We start from the raw sequence: 19,698 nt of genomic DNA on the forward strand, positions 1-19,698 counted from the left end.
CAAAAATTTCAGCTCGCGCTTCGCGCTAGCATTATTTAGCGAGACAGGTACGTATCATGATTACAAAAATTTGATTTTGATGTCCCTTTTTAGGTCTGAATATCCAAAATTTTAAGCTCGCGCTTTGCGCTCGCATTATTTGATCAGTGAGATACATATCCGTTTAATGGCACTGTCCTTAAAAGATGTCTCTATTAGGTCAATATACCTGGCAACTGAGCGCGCTTTGCGCGCTCACAAGTGACTCAAAATTTTTGCTGGTGCCCCCCCAATGCCGTGACCCACTGACAACTATACTACTACTACTGCTGCTGCTACTACTACTGCTGCTGCTACTACTACTACTGCTACTACTACTACTACTACTACTACTACTACTGCTACTGCTACTACTACTACTACTTCTACTACTAGAGTTGTTTGTAGAATACAAACAACTTTCCGTGACAATCAACATAAATAAATAAGAGCTTGGAACATTTCAGAGTATGGTACCTTTATTTACTCTTCCATGAATAAACAAAATAATGTTTTTTGTTCATAAAACTATATCTCACATTAATTCTTAACTCATTCAGGACAATTGACCACATTTTGTGGTTTGGTCTTTATTGAAGCAATGATTGAACCTAACATCACAGTATACATGCCAAAATGCAAAATTTTAACTTGCAAAATACATTTTTCCTCAATCTGTATTCATTTCTAATACATGTATATAAATTTTAAAAGAAAAACAATGAAAAAACATTGTTTCCAATATCCTTAATCAAATAATATTTGATTATCATCAAGTAAGACTGCAAATATTTCAATGTCCTGAATGTGTTAAGATATTGTAACCAACATTAGTAGAAATAGAAAAATATACATTTTTAAACTAAAAATAGACAAATATGTCATATTAACTACTTGTATCAACTGAAAATTGATATGAGTTGAATAGAGATATGCTAAATTTTACATAATCAGTCATATTATAGCATCAATTGTACTTTACAACTTTACATGAAGCTTTAAAATAAATCTGTACTTTCTACATTTCAAAAGTTAACAATGTTCAGAAATATCTAATCAAAATCAAACATGTATTTACTTCAGTAATGTGTTGTTACAAAATGCAATATGTTTACAAATCATGTTTCATTCTCTGTAATCAATAAAGCATGTACAATTCAATTTAGTTTGAAAACACGATTAAGGAAGAAGAAAAGTGAACGCCAATAAAAGTAAATGAGGACCACTCGGGTCAGACTCTGGAGCATTCACCCCCCCCCCCCCCCCCACACACCATGCTAGTACTATTCAATCAATTGCATTAGTTTGTAATTATCTCAATGAAGATTATAAACAGCCCCTTCATATGAGAAAAGCATAAAGTCCCAAACCTACAAATATATGCGGGCCAAGAGGGCCAGATTAATGAAATAAAATCTTTGTACAAACAAGTCTACAATCAACTGGACATACACTGTTAGTCGACGATTTAAGTATCACTTGTTCCTTGTGAAAAAACTTCAGCCTACAAAATACTATCATATCTCAAAACCACATCATTCGATTTTCAGCCTCATTTCTACATACATGATATTTGAAAGACAGAGGTATTCAGTTCTTATTTCAACAATAGTTTGTCATTCTCATTTTATGAACAAATATGACCATTAGAACATATAAACTCAGTTGGATATTATTTTGCTATACATTTGTCATTCTGATTCTGAAACATGTGATGTGCATATACTGAGCTGTTCATTACTCTGAAAATAATCAAGGGTTCCTTAATCCAAACATTCTGGCATTAAGGTTTGTTAATGTGCAAAGAAATTAGGATGCATTATTCTGAAAATCCAGCAATTTGAGAATAAAATAACTTAAATAAGGTTCTTTACTCTTAAGATTCAAGTCTGAAATTGAATGAGGTTCATGAATACGAAAATAACTATTTAATTTTCATACTGTCAAACCTTTGGAATAATGAGTTGTACCAATTACCTCAAGCATGTACTTGATTAAAAATGTGCAAATGTACTAACATCCATAAAATGAAATACTTTCAGGCATGTACCAGATTTGATGCAGCCTTTTTCTGCAAAAATGTATCACTCAAATACTTAGAAAACTGGCACTTGACAAAGATGTACAAATGCTTTTATTTTACCATACTGGCCAATTTTAGTAATCCAGTAAACAAATATATCAGGCTTTGAGAAAGTATAGTGGAATTATTTATCCGAGCTTGGTCTGGCAATTAGTAGTTTTGCCAGTCTAACTGAGGATTAATAATTCCCACTATGCTTTCAAATGAAATGCCAGATATATTTGTTTTATATCCTACTTTTAATCATTTAGAACCAAAATCGATGCGCTGAGCTTGCAGTCTGGTTACTTGTGTTGAAAAGACTTTTCTCCATGACTACGCTCTCAGCGGGCCAAGGATTAGTGCCTGCACCGACGCATCACGGGACCTTCCCGGGAGAGACAGCTCCCTGGTGGGTGTGCGAAAATTTGATCTAATCAATAATGATTGATGAACTAGTAGCTCATACTTTCAATGGAAAGTATACACTTCTGTCACATTATAAAATACATACACTTGATTTGCTGAAAGAGGAGTACCTCTGAGCTTGAATTCTCGCATTTTATATCCCCTTTTTAAAGAAAATGAGCACAACTTGTTCACAATGACTGATGAAACATTAAGTGTCACTACACCCTAATTATGTGGGTAATGGGAATATAAGTCAATCATACAAATTATACTTGTATAATATGTCATTCTAGATTACATGTAGTCACAGCAATTGTTGCAATATATCCAAAAAATCAATACACTAAAAAACACACACAAAAAACCAACATACAATTATTTTCAAGATTCCTTGCCTATCTCTGACACCAACACCAATATACAGAATACAATTGATAACACATAACATTATGCTCTAGAATGAAAACAAGATACAAAAATAAAACAATAAACCCCTAACTCAAAGCTGAATATATATAAGTGGAAACAAAAATATATACATGACACTGATATAGGTCTCATTATAAGGAAATTAGGATAGGCCTTTTGTATATTGGGCAAATAGGGCAAATATTATATATTTTTTTCAATTTGTTACTGAAAAGATGGAAATTATACATTAAGGGGCTAGTTATCATAACGCTAAGCAATTGATCAAAAAATTGATTTGTTCTCATGAATTAAATGCAATGATCAGTGTAATCAATCATAAAAAACCAGTCTCACAATCAAGTGTTATTTAAGCTGTGTTATGGAATTCTGGATAATAAATATCATGATCAATAATTACCATCATTAATGTAGGAAAATACTACACTGTCAATATTCATCAAAAAAATAGTCAGAAAAAAAAATATTTGAATCACACTTAAAATTTTCCTGCTTTCCTCTGGTGGGAATTTCACAAAGCTATCTGTGAGTTCTCCTGAAGATTACAAGAACACACTTGTCAAAATGTCGAGTTTGGGTGGTCCTTTTCAGGACCAACACTTGCCCAAGAAAGATACATGGTGTACCATGAAACCTACTGCACTATTCTACTTCACCATGGAAACCTTCAAAATTGTAAGTTCTGTATGACTCTACATGACTGGTATTCTTTTATTGGGCCAGAAAAGATCGGCCGTCAGATGGTAAACGGTTTATCTCGAAAATTGATGTTCTGAGAAAAATGACTATAAAGTTTAGAGGTTTGAGCTTTTTATGAGACGGGAATAATGCATTTTAAGCAATGGGAAAAGAAGAAGCACAATAAACACTAATAACTGAAGAATTTTGTGATTATTTGGGGTTTTAATTATGAAATAAATGAGATTTTTGTAGACTTTTGTCGATAGACCGTTTAACCACAGCACATGTATACACTCATACTACACATCACAAGATGGTAAAATGGTCTATCTTCTAGATAGACCATTTTACCATCTTACCCCCCAAATAAGCACAAAATTCTTCAGTTATTAGTGTTTATTATGCTTCTTCTTGTCCCATTGCTAAAAATGCATTATACCTGTCTCATAAAAAAGCTCAAACTTCTAAGAATAGCGATTTTCGAGATAGACCGTTTTACCATCAAATCTGAAGGAAAAATACAAAAAAGTACGAAGATAGCGGAAATTATCTCTAAATCATGTAAATGATATCGTTTTACCTCCAAACGATATTACCGACAATGGGCTAACTCAAAGATAGACCATTTTACCATCAAATCTGAAGGAAAAATACAAAAAAGTACGAAGATAGCGGAAATTATCTCTAAATCAAGATGTGATGGGATTTTCTTGATAGCACCAATTAAGAAGGTTAAAAGGTTTATGTAAATGATATCGTTTTACCTCCAAACGATATTACCGACAATGGGCTAACTCAAAGATAGACCATTTTACCATCAAATCTGAAGGAAAAATACAAAAAAGTACGAAGATAGCGGAAATTATCTCTAAATCAAGATGTGATGGGATTTTCTTGATAGCACCATTGGAAAGAGCGCCCTCACATTACCAAGAAAGTGAATTTACCTCAAAAAGTCAAATTTTCGAGTTAGACCGTTTTACCATCTGACAGCCGTGATGCCATCCCACCAATCAGTTATGGTAGAACATTATATAATAGCATCTATAAAGAGTCAATAGTGGAGGGCAAAGCCATGCATACCTAAAGGCCTTGTCAGATCGTTCTGTGCAAGCCTTGCATGTGACTTGCCAGTAACTATTTTTGCTACCCACAGGTCGCCCGCATTGACAGTATCTTGCACGCATCTCACACGCAATTGCCCGCAGAAGCGCACGCAAGTCTGATTTGCACACAGAAAAGTTTTGAACAAGCTCAAAACTTTGTTGCGGGCAATCACCTGCAATTCATAAGCAAGGTTTGCACGGAACGATGTGAGTCAGGGCCTTTACAAAGATTTGTAAAACACAGTCCAGAGCAATTTACAAGTACTACATGTAAATTCACCAGGTATTCAATTATTTTGGTCTAGGAAGAGACACTGGTGGGACACAAACAGAATAAATTAAACTGGTGTGTGGTGTTTTCCAAATTTATAACTACATATATTTTTCTTACATTTTAGAGGTTATTTTTTTCTTTACATTGGGGTGATTCCAGAATTACATAATTTTTCAAAAACATTTTAGAGGTTATTCATTTTTTTTTTTTTTTACATTATAGAGGTTATTTTTTCTTTACATTGGGGGAGATTCTAGAATATGCAGCATTTTTTTAAAAACATTTAAATACGATTATATGCATCTAAACCTACCATCTCAAAATTGAAGACATTTGAGTGCAGCTCAGAAACTCTGTATTAGAAATATGGCAACCACATATTATCTGAGAATAGGCTCTTAACCAATGTGGAGCTTGGTTCACAAAAGTATTTAGAGGCACGTCTACATGATTCATATTCATAGACATTATCCTACAAATGGGGAAATGAAGTTGAGATTGAGGATAATTTTTGACTCTTTCATGAAATACATTTAATTTCTTTTCATGGAGTGCACCAAGCAAGCATGGGTTTTACCCTTGCTGATTCTGTAATTGTTGGAGGAGGCTGAGTTGATCACCGTTAGGTTGCCCTAGCTCTCCCATCTCTCTCATAACTTTTATGCTGTAAATGGCAAATGCCCCGACGATCCCAACATAGGCACAAAAGAAGAGAACACCAAATACAAGACTGCACACTGAGTATCGCTTGGCTGCTCTTGAGGACTGTGTAGCTCCTACAATATCACCAACTAGCCATTTATTACGAACCTGGTAAGATAAGGCAGAAATGTGTAAAACATACAAAATAAATTAATATTTACTCAATTTAAAACTCTTACTACATGGTTAATATGGAACAGTTTAGGGAGCAGGCCACCAAATGTAAACAATGAGCAATGTTGATCAAGGGATCAATATTGGGAATGGTGTGACTTCCTACACCCCAAATGCCTTTTTGCAAAAGTGTATTCACAAACACATAACCCTACCCTACCCAGTTTTTCAAAACACAATATTTGGAGTATGAATATTAAAGGCGACCCGAGGGAAAAACTGGCTGAGCAAGCTATATCTTGTGCTAGACTTCTCTACAGACCCACTTATTGATTACAGAAGCCATTAGATTGAGCTCGAGTCTGCAAACAATCCAAATTATTAAAGCCAAATTGAATAGCATGTTTTTCTATTTCTATTTTATTTCAATTTCATGCGAACTTACTCTTGAGGCACTAGATCACCAAAAATGAACCTGTGCACTATATACATAGTAGTAGCCCTATCATTCATAGACTGAATTCTTGAAAACATCATATAAATACTGATAATAAAAGATAAATATTGATTAGCACTCTCCAGTGTACAAGAAAACTAACTCAAATTATTAATCATCAAAAAATAATTTGAGGAAGAATTAAAGAATTAAAGTCAATTAAAGACTTTAGTGAAGTATTAACTTACATCCACAGACTTGACGATTGCTACAATGCCACATGGAATACAGCAGAATAGAGTTGTGAGTATGGCAAAGAGAAGATGGTCATCTGGCTGCTGGCCATACCTTGCATGACCCATCACTTGAGCTTGTGGTGCCTATGGACAGTCAAACGACAGGTGTATAGTTTGGTTAACATAGATACATTTTATTAATCTCCTTCCTCCACAGGGTTCCTACTTCTTCTTCTTTTCTATTTTCTTGTCATTTACTCTTCCCACGCTCTCTTTGTTTCAGTGGTACCACAATATTCTGATCGGATAGGGTGGGGAACAATGGTTTACCCCCAGCTCTCTCTCTCTCTCTCTGATCAGAGAGTTAGGTGCCACAACTCTGTCTTCTCCTCCTTAAATTCTTTGTCTTCTTCTTCTGCTACTACAACATTAATAATACTACTATACTACTACTAATACTACTACTACTATACTACTACTTCTACTACTACTACTACTACTACTACTACTACTACTACTACTACTACTACTACCACTACTACTACCACCACTACTACTACCACTACTACTACTACAACTACTACTACTACTACTACTACTAAATACTACTACTTCTAACTACTACTACTACTGCTACTACTAACTACTACTACTACTACTACTAAAAGCTGCATCAACATGTACTACTACTGTAAAACCATCAAACCAAACACAAAAACAGAGAGCTGATCCCTATGAGCCCATAAGATTTGACCCCTCAAATGTGCTGAGAGCCCGAGACGATGAATATGAGCAAAAAAAAAAAAAAATGGGTGCTGGTCAGGTTTGGGCCCAAGGCCACCTTCAATATACCCCTTGGTTGTTGGATACCTTGTCAGAAGTCTGTGCCACATCTTTAAGCAGGTATTCTCCTATAAAGGCACTTTTCATAGCAACTTTTCTGCATTCCCCATTTATTTGCCTATGATTAAGTGTGAGAATTGGCAATGAAAGGGCGCTTGTGAGATTCCTGCACAAAAGATGCGGCTCTGACATTTGTTGTGATTTACTCCATCGAGCCCATGGACATTATTATTAAATATAAAAACTGACAGACTAGGCCAGAAAGGGTTAGCTGTCACCACTTGAAAGCACCCCTCCATTGTTATGCACATAATTCACCCATTTGGGCCCTAGACAGATTAAGTTAATGCCAAAGCAGTTTTGGCATTTGAAATAAACTCATAGGCCCGTATTCTGAACTTGGGGTTTAAATTAAACCCTGGTTTAAAGTTGTGGTTTAACTATGGAGAGCCAATTGGGGCACAAATTCAATTTATTACCTCATACGACACACAAATTGTTCATAATTGTCTGGGAATTATAACTGCAGTATTTTTCTTTATTATGAGAGCAAATGGAAACAAAATCTTGGCTGCCCATAATTTTAGCACAGAGTAAGACCGTGGTCTGAATTAATTAAACTTACAGCATACGGGCCATAGAAGCTGGTGCGCTTGGCAGTCTGAAAGGGGCACTCCCAGGCGCGTATCAAGCATCAGATCCTTAAAAGCATTTCAAGGCCTGATTGTCTGGGGACAATAGTGACTCTATTATGCTTGTGCATGGGCCCACACATTTCTTTGTCATAGTTGATGCTGGATACGCTAGTGCCTCCTACAGCATAAATTAACCCATCAATTCATGCCAGTGCAATGCCCCCAAATTTCCCCCAAAACAGAAGTATGGCTTTCTATGTATGAAGACTTATAACCTGACACCATATATCTGGTTGGATGTAGCTGATAACCGTAAAATATAAATAAGTCCCCCCCCAAAAAAAAAAGATAATTTAATATAATGAAAAATATGGAAGGATATAATAATTTGGACAAATAACAAGGCAAACGCCAAGCGTTGTCTCACCTGCATATTGCAGTCATGAAGAGACTGCATGTCAAAACTACATGTATGCTATATGACTTAGATGGACCTCTGTTACGAGTTTGGCGATCCCACCTCGAAGCTATAGAAAGTTATTGTTTGTACAACACAGCACAGTGCCAGACATGGAAAGTTCATTGACCTTTGACCTTAATCAAATTCAACTCACATTTGAACTTGACCTGCACCTTCAAGAGATGGACCTCTTGTATGAATTTGGCAATCCTAACTCGAAGATATAAAAAGTTATTGTGTGTACAACACAGCACAGTGCCAGTCATGGAAAGTTCATTGACCTTTGACCTTATTCAAATTCGACTCATATTCGAACTTGACCTGTACCTTTAAGAGATGGACGTCTGTTATGAATTTGGCGATCTCACCTCGAAGCTATATAAAGTTATTGTGTGTACAACACAGCACAGTGCCAGTCATGGAAAGTTCATTGACCTTTGACCTTATTCAAATTCGACTCACATTCGAACTTGACCTGTGCCTTCAGGAGATGGACCTCTGGTATGAATTTGGTGATCCCACCTCGAAGATATAGAAAGTTATTATGTGTACAACACAGCACAGTGCCAGTCATGGAAAGTTCATTGACCTTTGACCTCATTCAAATTCGACTCATATTCGAACTTTACCTGTGCCTTCAGGAGATGGACCTCTGGTATGAATTTGGTGATCCCACCTTGAAGATATAGAAAGTTATTATGTGTACAACACAGCACAGTGCCAGTCATGGAAAGTTCATTGACCTTTGACCTTATTCAAATTCGACTCATATTCGAACTTGACCTGTGCCTTCAGGAGATGGACCTCTGGTATAAATTTGGTGATCCTACCTCGAAGCTATAGAAAGTTATTGGGTGTACAACACAATTGTTGACGACGACGATGACGCCGACACCGGAAATAGTGATACCTATGTCTCGCTCCGCACGCAGGCGAGACAAAAATCTTACCATATTAAAAGATACATCTGCTGTTGGGTTGTCTAAGAAGGGTGATCCAATTCCACTCTCCAGGTCCTGACCCTTCTCCAGTTTCTTGTATTGAGCTGAAAGAAAAATAATATTTATAGCAACACTATACTTGATAAAAAATTTAGTCCCAAATGCTATTAATCGTATTTCACACATTAAAAAATTTAATAATTCATAACTCTCTTATTCCTTAATGGATATTCATCAAACCTTCACCAATGTTTCTCTAACTTTTTTTGCTTTTATTAAAATCAACTTATTGCCAGGGTGGATTTCCCCTTTAAAAGAGGACAGAAAAAAAAGTGAACGAAAGAAAAATTAATGGAAAATAAAAGGGATGAGAAAATAGTGAGAAAAGTGGTGGGGTAGGTCGAAATTTAATGTGTCCGTGCAAAAAGAAATGCGCAGAGTTTGAGATGTTGTCCGTTTGGGCAAATGTCTGTCTGTTTGTTGGACTGGCGCCTGTTGCAAAAATTATCAAGCTGATGGAATCAGGAAATGTTCCAACTAATTCATGTATACCGACAGTGATAGAATTTAGCGGTTGTAGGTATAAATCGCGCTCTAACGCTCTAAAACTGTGTTCTTTATTAAAAAGTTGTCCTTCATATTCATTTTCGCAAAAGAATATCAAGTTTTCAATCAATTGTCTAGTTATCCTGTTTATGATAAAAATACTTAGTAATTAGAATGTGCGTTTTTCTTTATAGGAGTTTAGGCATTTTATATTATAAAGGTTATAGGATAGGCCCTATCAAAATTTTATGCTTGCATAAATCTGTTGATTTCATATCCATTTTGTTCTTGATTGCAAAAAAAGTGCTTAGAATATCAAATTATCAGGGCAGAAAATATATTTTTTTCAGCTCGCGCGTCGAGATGGCATTATTTGATCTGTGAGATTATGTTTTTAATGACATTCATTCTATTTTACGCTTCACAGCAATATATTATTAAACATTGCCGCACGCGCTGCGCACCGCATGAATTATAAATAGGTCTAGTTATCAGGTGAATAATTTACCGCTACACACTGAACATGCTGATACTGTTTTGTAAATTAAAGGGGAATTTCACCCTGATAAAAAGATTGTGAAAATAATAGAAAAATAATTTCAAAATATCGGTGAAGGTGTTATTTTAAAAAAAAATTGGAGTTAATAGAATTTTGAATGCTTGATTTGTGACGTCATAAACGAGCAGTTGCTCTATATTCTATGTAATATAAAATGCCAAAATTTCCCATTTTTAATAGTCGTAATGACCCACTTTTTTTCTTTTTGGAACGAGTATGAAGTTATCTATTGATATACTGAATGTACAATAAAAGTCATTATCATGTATTTCTTGACATTTCATTTACTTTTTTTTACCATAATTATATCCGATATAGCTGCTCGCAAAGGCCTACGCCGTCACTAAAAAATACCAATCTTTTTAATTATTTTTTTTGCTATTTTCATAATAAACTTTAAATGGTTTCAACTTTGCACTACTTAAATTTTTCAAAGACAAAATAACAAAATTACATCTAGTCATCATCATCACCAACTTCATTCTCATCATCATCACCACTACCACCATCATTATCATCATCATCACCGCCACCATCACCACCACCATCATCATCACCAAGATAATTTTCATCATCATCATCATTGCCATCATCATCTTTCTTTTTTTATTTTTTCCCCTTCCCTTCTTCTTTTTTTTTTCTTCCTATTTTCATCCTTTTTTTAGAGGGGCACACCACCACGCCCCCTCACTGGATATCCGCCTCTATATATGTTTGTTGTTGTATAAATTGGCGGATACCTCATGAAATGAAATAAAAGAGAAAATAAGGAAAGGGAAAAAGAAGAAGGATGAGAAGAAGAAAAGAAAGCCAAACAAACGAGACAAAACAATATCAAAATTTCGTAATAAAGTCTTCTACGTCAGTTTAATATTGAAATGAGAACATAAAAGAATTGAAACAAGTAAAAAGGGCTACATCATAGTAAAAAGAAAAAGAGGGAAGCTCCGAGACAATAAAAAGGTGAAAAAAAAAAAAAAAAAACACTCACAACACGAGCATAATAAAAAAATTGGGAGTAAGCGAGGACAAGTAGCTGAGGCCCCCCTCTCTCTCTAGTTATCTATCTATCTATCTATCAAACTCGCATATACAGTGCGTCCCAAAAAAAACTATACACTTTTGAAATGGCTGCCAAATAAAAAATGTAGCACTTTGGGGGAAAAGACTTACATATATGGAAAGCCAATAAAGTCAACTTTCAAATGACACCAAAAAGTTGGAAAACTATTCATGCTTGAGCGAGCACTGCCCACTGAAACAAAGGGTATGAAAATTAGGGTGGGCTGGAATTAGCCTTCCAATTTATGTAAGTTTTTGAGAGGCAAATCCTTTCGAACTTGCAAAGTTAAGGGCGATGTGATAAATTAATGATTAACCATGACCAGTTTTGGTTGCATAAGCAAATTTTATAAATTATTAAATTGAACTTTAATGCATGAGTGAACACAAATTACACTTTTTGGGCAGCATTTCAACTTTATCATTTGGATCTCTTTTGGGCAGCATTTCAAATTTATCATGTGGATCTCAGCAATGTGTTCATGGGAGTCGGGAGAATAGGGGGGAAATAGGACTTAAGTGAGAGAAGTAGGTTGATGGAATAAGGGTCAACAGAACATTCAGCCCCCGCCCCCTCCCTCTTTCCCGCCCTCCCCTCCTGTTGAGAGATTGATGGCTATTGTCATGTACGCGTGAAGTCCAGAGCAGAATGTTGATTTAATGATTAATTCTGAATTGGGACATCAATTTTTTCCTATCAATCATTTAATCAACAATTTATCAGTAAATCAACTTATTCAATGTGCAATGTGATCAATCAAACATTCCTTTTTTTCAATTAATTATTTCATTAATCATTAAATTTCTTGGTAATCATTGAAAAAAACCCTGACCATCAGCCACCGGTCACTTGGCTGTTAAGTTTTGAATAGGCTACAATGCAGGAAGTGAGACAGAGAGAGGGGGGGGGGGGGGCTGGGAAATGGAGGTGGAGAGGGTAGGGTACATATGACTTTTAATTTGTAAAAGGAAAAAAAGAAGAGGAATGCCCTTTTAACCAAGTCTTAGCATATCTCGCCCTCTTGCTTGTAACGGGTACCATCACATTACTCTGACTCTCACGAACACACTTCTGAGGTTCACAAGATGAATATGCTACAATAAAATTACAATTATTGCATTAAATTTCAATTTAGTAACTCATGAAATTTGCCTAAGAAACCAAAACTTATCTCACTCATTAATTTAGCTTAACAAGTTCCAAAGGACTAACCACTCAAAAAAACTGTAAGGCTAATTCCTGCCCAGCCTAGCTGAGCTTAGTCTCTCAGGAGGAGAGAAGCGGGGGGGGGGGGGGGGGGGTTGAGATTGAGAGAGGGGTTGCTAAATGTTCTGTTGACCTTTATCCCATCAACGTACTTCACCTACCTAAGTCATATTACCCCCTCTTCTCCTGACTGTCGTGAACACATTGTTGAGATCCACATGATAAGACAAAATGCTGCACCCAATTCATGATCACTCATGCATTAAATTTCAACTTAATAACGCATCAAATTTTCACAAACAACAAACTGATCACAACTGATCTTTAATTCACCAAATAACCATCAACTTTGCAAGTACCAAACAAAAAAACCTGAAAGAAATTGGAAAGCTAATTCCAGCCCACCCTAATTTTCATACCCTTTGTTTCAGTGGGCAGTGCTCGCTCAAGCATGAATAGTTTTCCAACTTTTTGGTTTCATTTGAAAGTTGACTTTATAGGCTTTCCATATCTATAAGTCTTTCCCCCCAAAGTTGTACATTTTTTATTTGGCAGCCATTTCAAAAGTGTATAGTTTTTTTTGGGACGCACTGTACAAAAGAATCTTACTAATCAAAATATGGCGATCAAAAAGCATGAGCTGACATTTTTTTAAATATTCAAAACTGATAGAGAGACACATTTTAAACAATTCATGAAACTTATTAATCATTCATTAGCTTACCAATCGAATCATTCGATTGCGACAGGATCTGAGAATTTAGTGTTTTTAGGAATTCATTAAAAGCATAAAATTGTATCTCAACATTTAAATAAGCGGGCGCAACGCATGAGCTAAAGCTTTATATACCAATACAATTTTTTGACATTTTAAGTATTTTCGGTAATCATGAAAAAGATTGATAATTCATGAAATCTCAAATCCCGAGGAGGAATATTTTTTATTAAATGACTTTAAAAAAACTGTTCTAAGCCCCATTTAATATTTGATAATAAGTCGCGTTAAACATTAAAAGCGGAAAAAATAAAGTATTTTGTGTTCCTCTATCATAATTCTCTTTCTCTTTAACCCTGGTTCCTTTTTTTTTTTTTGGGGGGGGGGGAGTAAAAAAAAGAGAGAAAAAAAGATAATTGCTGGCTAGTAGGTGTAGTGGAAGGGACACCCCCGTAGTTACTCGTTACGCCAATATGGGACCAAATGATCCTACATGTCCGAGGTGAAACTTGTGCAATCAATTAAACATTATTTTTGAAAAAATTAAAGCTTGCGCTGTTTAACTTCAATCTCTTTCACCTAAATTTGCGATGAATGCTAGCATTATGAAATATATAATTATCAACGTCTGGCGAAAAGAATAACCAACCGATCAGCTGACGAGAACGGCAGAACGCGTATCACGTGATCTGCATATCAGCTTCGATCGCGAGTCAGAAATGAAGAGCAACTGCCAAGAAAAACAGGAAAAAGTCCTCAAAATGTAAGTTCCCCGTAATTTCTTTCAATTTTTTGTCATTGCTAAATGCTAACAATGCATTTACACTCTTAAATTAAAATTTAATGATTAGATATAAGGCAAAATATTTGAGGGGGCGATATGGCGTATCGGGCAAATATATATATATAAAAGCGAGCGAGCAAAATTTTTTGACATTTTTATTGCAAAAATCCAATTTTGTGATAGATTTTGACATAATGTTAAAAGATGATATCATTTTTCACCCTCCTCCCTTTCCCTTTTTCTCTCTTTTTTTTTATACGCCACGGTGAACAGGATTTTTGTTATGATTGTGAGCATCAGGGCGAAGCTCTATATGCTCGAGGGGGTCGAGTATGGCGCTTGTGGCAAGAAGTAGCTTAATATAGGTCCAGAGCGAGCGAAGCGAGCGAGATAAAAAATCACCTTTTCATGAGAATCTAACATGAAGATAGATTTTAACGTGATATTCAGAAAAATATAATACACTTTCCTTTCTTTCCTCATTTTTTTTATTGGTTGTAGAACTTTTGGGGGCCATGGTCCAAACTCATCATATAACAGTGCTTTATGGGTGGGGTCCAGGGCAGAGCCCCGGAACCTCTTGATATCAAAGCCATTTTAAACCTTACAGATGGCCACTTATTTTAATCAAATTGCGTATTTGTATAGCTTTCACACAACACATAAATTCAATGCAGTTGTGTATCTTAATCATCCAAATATTGTGAGGGGCACACCATAGCAAATGTGGGAAAATTTGTAAAAAGTCGCCAGCGAGCGAAGCGAGCCAGAAAAAAAAATGGCCTGTTAAAATGAAATTCTTATTATGTGATAGCTTTTTACATCATTATAGCAAATATCATGTCATTTTTTTTTTTTCATTCATCTCATTTCGCTGCCTCCTTTATTTTCTTTTATTTCCCCTTGGCTGTGGAACCACTCCCCCGTACGCCAGTGCTTCAACGTAAAGCTTAATGCAGGAAGGGTCCATATAGAGGCCTGTTATAGAACCTATTAAAGGTTACATATGAAGAGCCCCCACTGCACGGGGTCTTGACTCTTGGACAGAGCCTTTAGAGATTTAGCAAGTTTATGATAGACTTTCATATGACATTAAGCTATATACCATCCATTTTTCTTCCCGCTCGTTATCTCAATTCTCGGCAGCCCGGTAGTGTTCGTCATCTTGTCCCTATTCTTTATTTTCCAATTAAGATTTTGGCTAATTCCATTCCGCCTTTATTTCCCGCTTTTGTTTGCGACTTTGTCATCTTTAATTTATTTCCCTGTCTTACTAATCATGCTAATGTATTTGTATATCGGGGAGAATTGTTCTTTCTCACTTGTTCTTCTTTCCTTCCGTTTTCCCTTTTTTTATGTTTTTTCTTAGTTTTCTTTTCCCTTTCCCCTTCCTCTTTCCCCCTTTTTTTCTTTCCTTTCCCTTTCCCTTTCTTCCCCCTTTTTATCTTTTTCCCATTTTTTTTAAATTTTCCCAGTGAGCTCTGCCAGGGGGGAGGGGGGGGCAGCTTGCCCCCCCTGCCTGTTACGCCACTGAATAGGACTAGGAGTGGATTTTTTCTTGCACAAACAGCATAGGCCTAAAGCTAAATGAACGTAGTTGCAGTAAAACACTGATTTCGTGAGAAAGTCTGTAAAACCAAGGTAAAGTATTGAGTTATCATGGTGAATCTACATCTGGTACAGTTACATAAACTGAACTTTGTGAAATCATAATATCTAGCTAGAAAACGATCACACTGAAGATCGCCAACACAGATAGGCACACGTGGGACAGTGTATTATTATTGCTGGAATAAAGACCCGACGGAAGTGACCGAATCCGCGCTTATTTTGCTTATTTCTCAGCAATTACACAATTTCTTCCAGAATCCTTTGGCACATATTTTTATTCATACAAACAGACACTTTGGTGATCATTATATTAAATTCTGTAAGTGTAAAAAGTCATTTTGAGATCGTTCCCACAACTGGAATTTAGTAGGCCTAACTTTTGTTAGTATAAAACTAAAACTAAGCACCAACACGTACCGTACCGTAGTTGTTGTGTGTCCGGACAGGTTGTGTGTCCGGACGATCAATTTTAGAAAGTCATTTGGAAAAAAATACAAGCGAAGTTTCATCAATTTTTAGTACAAAACGTTAGGAAATATTATAAAGAACAAAACAGAATTGATTACAAGTATTGAATTCATATTTTTAGTGTAATCCAAAGACAAAAAAGAAGGCTTCAAAAAGATAAAGTGTCCGGACACCCGACCCCCCATCCTACTGCAGATGAGCACCCAAGATATTTCCTGAGCACTACATCTGGCCTGACATACCGGTACCGTATACCGGTATATTGAAAAAGTTCATTGACAATTTACCTGTCATGGCTGTATTAAAGTGGCTCTGTCAAGTTCAGCAGTAAAAAATGAAATCAATTCGAAACGATGAGGAGGAAGTTCATGCGGCTTAAATTTTGTCGTCGCGTCTTTAATACATGCACGAATATGACGACACTGCACTGATATGAAGACGAACGTACGCGCGTACGCACGCGCACGTAAGTTCGGTTATTTTCGGGGATTTCCCTGCCCTCGATCAACCCTAAAGGCGACGCACACCTTACGATTGGTCTGTGACTCAATTTTGGAATAAAACGTAGTAGAATTCGATGCTAATATTAAGACTTGGAATATCTTACTGCGTAATGTTCGAAATCATCGTACGAATACCTCTGTTCAAATCTGTGACTATGCTATCATCCTTCTTAGAATAAAAGCAAATTTAATATCTAGTCGTAATGACGTCATAGCAGTCGTACGATTGGCTATGATTTGAAACTAATTTGGCCTTTACTCCGAAAAAAGGCTTGCAATCATTCAAAATGGTTATATTAGTATTCTTTCAATTAATTTTAACCTCAAATAAAATTATATGTTCCATTCACATTTTCAGAAAATGAGAAAAATGCGATTTGTTCCAAAATCGGATCGCGAACAGTCGTAAGTGTGCGGTAGCCTTAAGTTCCCCAGTAGGGTCCAAGCCCAGAGCAAATTATGTAGTTTTCGCATTTACCACGGGAAACTCTACAACCATGGTTGTCGATCGGGGGGGGGGGGGGGTTGGTATCCCCCCAATTGTAAGGCGGGGGATGGCCTGTACAATCACCCCCAATATTTCGAGGGCATGAAAAAAAAACAGTATATATATGATATATTTCCAGAAAAAGTCGATAAATTTATTAAAATACATAAAAATTGACAAAACAGAAATACAAAAAAAAAGAAAAACAAAATTCGTTCTCCAAATCAGTTTTTTTTCTAAAGTTGACAAGTCTGTCTAAAAAAGTTAACACACTCATGTGACAAGGGCGGAAATCTATCCCCAAAAGTAGGGGGGACCAGGGTCTGGAAAATTTGTCAGGCAAAAAAAAAATTGTGAATGATGTATTTTTCTCCATCATATAAGACCCAAAATAGTAGGGGGCATATGATATTGTGTAGGGGGGACGCGTCCCCCTGCCCCCCTCGGATTTCTGCCCATGGTATGTGATAAGTGAACTTGCCGATAATTTCATGAGCAATGAATGTTTAGGCCCTCTCTTATTTCGATCCCGGGATTTCGATGGTGCATAAATACAAAATTGTTTAACAACAAATGCATTTATATGTTCGTATTAATTTAACAGAAGTTACTCAGGTTGGGAATTTAGCTTCATCATTTTGAATAATATAATTTTCCCCTTTGGCAAGTATCCTATATCAATCACGTATGGCATCGTTTGCGATGAAATCAATGGCCAATGCCATTTATATCACTTTTCAACAAAAAAAATATACACTATAAAGTATACAAATAATGACAAGGATTTGTAAAAGTAAATCCATTACGGCTGTGAATAGTGGCCAGTCGATGTTAGGATTTGAAATTAATCCTTAAAGGACAAGTCCACCCAAAAAAAGTTTATTTTAATAGAAAGAGAAAATTCCAACAAGCATAACACTGAACATTAATTTTCATCAAAATCGGATGTAAAATGATAAGAAAAGTTTAGCTTAATTTCACAAAACAGTTACAGGAACATCCTGGTCGGTATGCAAATGAGCAGATTGATGACATCACTCATTCGCTATTTCTTTTGTAGTTTACTAATTGAAATATGAATAATTCTAATTTTCTCGTCATTCTTATGTGAAACACTATTCCTCCTGAACATATGGAATTACAATTTTTCAACTGTTTACGCTTAAGTAAAATTGGTCCTTATTATCAAATCTGTAAAAATTGAAATATTGTACAATTCAAACAATAAAAAACAAAAGAAATAGAGAGTGAGGGACATCATCGACTATCTCAATTGCATATCGCAGAGTTGTGCGTTTAACTATTTTGTGAAAAATAAACGAATTAAAAAAAATGTCATAACTTAGTTTACGTCAGATTTCGATGAAATTTTCAGCGTTTAGTTATGCTTATTTGATTTTCTCTATCGATTAAACAATTTTCTGGGGTGGACTTGACTTTAAAAAAATTAAATGTTAATAAATTTATTCACCCGAAGATTGGCACCGGACGAACAACAATGTCGTTGTCCAGTCCATGGAGTCACATCACCCCAGCACCCCGCGCTTCCGAGGGTCATGTGTAACACCAGCCCGGTATCGGAAGACACCAGGGAAATGTTTAAAACAACACCAGTAAAGAAACAAACCGATATTGGTTTTATACTGATTAGTGTTGTTTAAATGCCTATCTGGTGTTAATCTAAAGCCGAAAAGGGGTGCTGTTTCAATACCTCTCTGGTGTTTTCATATATACCGAGATGGTGTAAAATTAACACCGATATTTTTTGCAGTGTGCGTCACAGATCGAAAAGTATAGTATTTCTAAAAAGAATATTTCATATGACTCCATTTAAGTTCATTTAAAACATAAACAATTCAAATTAAAATGACCAATGATGCTTTCTGTCTTGATCTACAGGATACGACTATGGAAGGGAGTGTGAGATGATTATTGGTTTGAAAGTTATTCTCCATCGACAAAATTATTTATTTTGTTTTATTTGTCATAATGATTACATAGTCATGTTGTGCAAACCCTTCACTCGGGTCATGGGTCTGAATGTGCAGCCTATAAATTCTTGTACTCAGTATAGAAGACCCTCTCGCTGCAGCAAGTTTTGTATGTGCTAGTCTCTGCGTGGAGACCCACCTGTTGATCAAAGATTCAATCAGGGTCTGTGCCTGCAGACTAATAATAACAGGCGACGGGTCTTAACCCGGTGGGATGGGTGGGGGGGGGGGGTTAACAAATAGGTCCCATCTCTAGTTCACGTACATATTTACCTGGAGGTTGGGGATGGCCCGGATGGTGGGGGTAATATATCAGTTCCACAATGGGGCACATCTCATCATAACATGTGCACTTGTAACGGTGTACAGCTTTTTTGCAAACGGGGGGGGGGGGGGGGGGGTAGGGGGCTTATAAGG

The 19,698-nt window shown here is 36.1% G+C and overlaps 1 protein-coding gene across 1 annotated transcript; it reads right to left on the minus strand.

Moving 5' to 3' along the window:
• Positions 1-479: 479 nt before the first annotated feature.
• LOC129261944 (proline rich transmembrane protein 1B-like) lies at positions 480-16,746 on the minus strand. Its single transcript, XM_054899965.2, has 4 exons — positions 16,588-16,746; positions 9,358-9,452; positions 6,482-6,613; positions 480-5,791 (listed from the first exon to the last, which is right to left on the minus strand). Exons 1-4 carry the CDS (start codon positions 16,592-16,594, stop codon positions 5,555-5,557), a joined length of 471 nt encoding a protein of 156 aa, XP_054755940.2. The 5' UTR covers positions 16,595-16,746; the 3' UTR covers positions 480-5,554.
• Positions 16,747-19,698: the final 2,952 nt, after the last annotated feature.

Source organism: Lytechinus pictus, chromosome 5 (genome assembly GCF_037042905.1).
Source record: "Lytechinus pictus isolate F3 Inbred chromosome 5, Lp3.0, whole genome shotgun sequence".
Classification (NCBI taxonomy): Eukaryota; Metazoa; Echinodermata; class Echinoidea; order Temnopleuroida; family Toxopneustidae; genus Lytechinus; species Lytechinus pictus.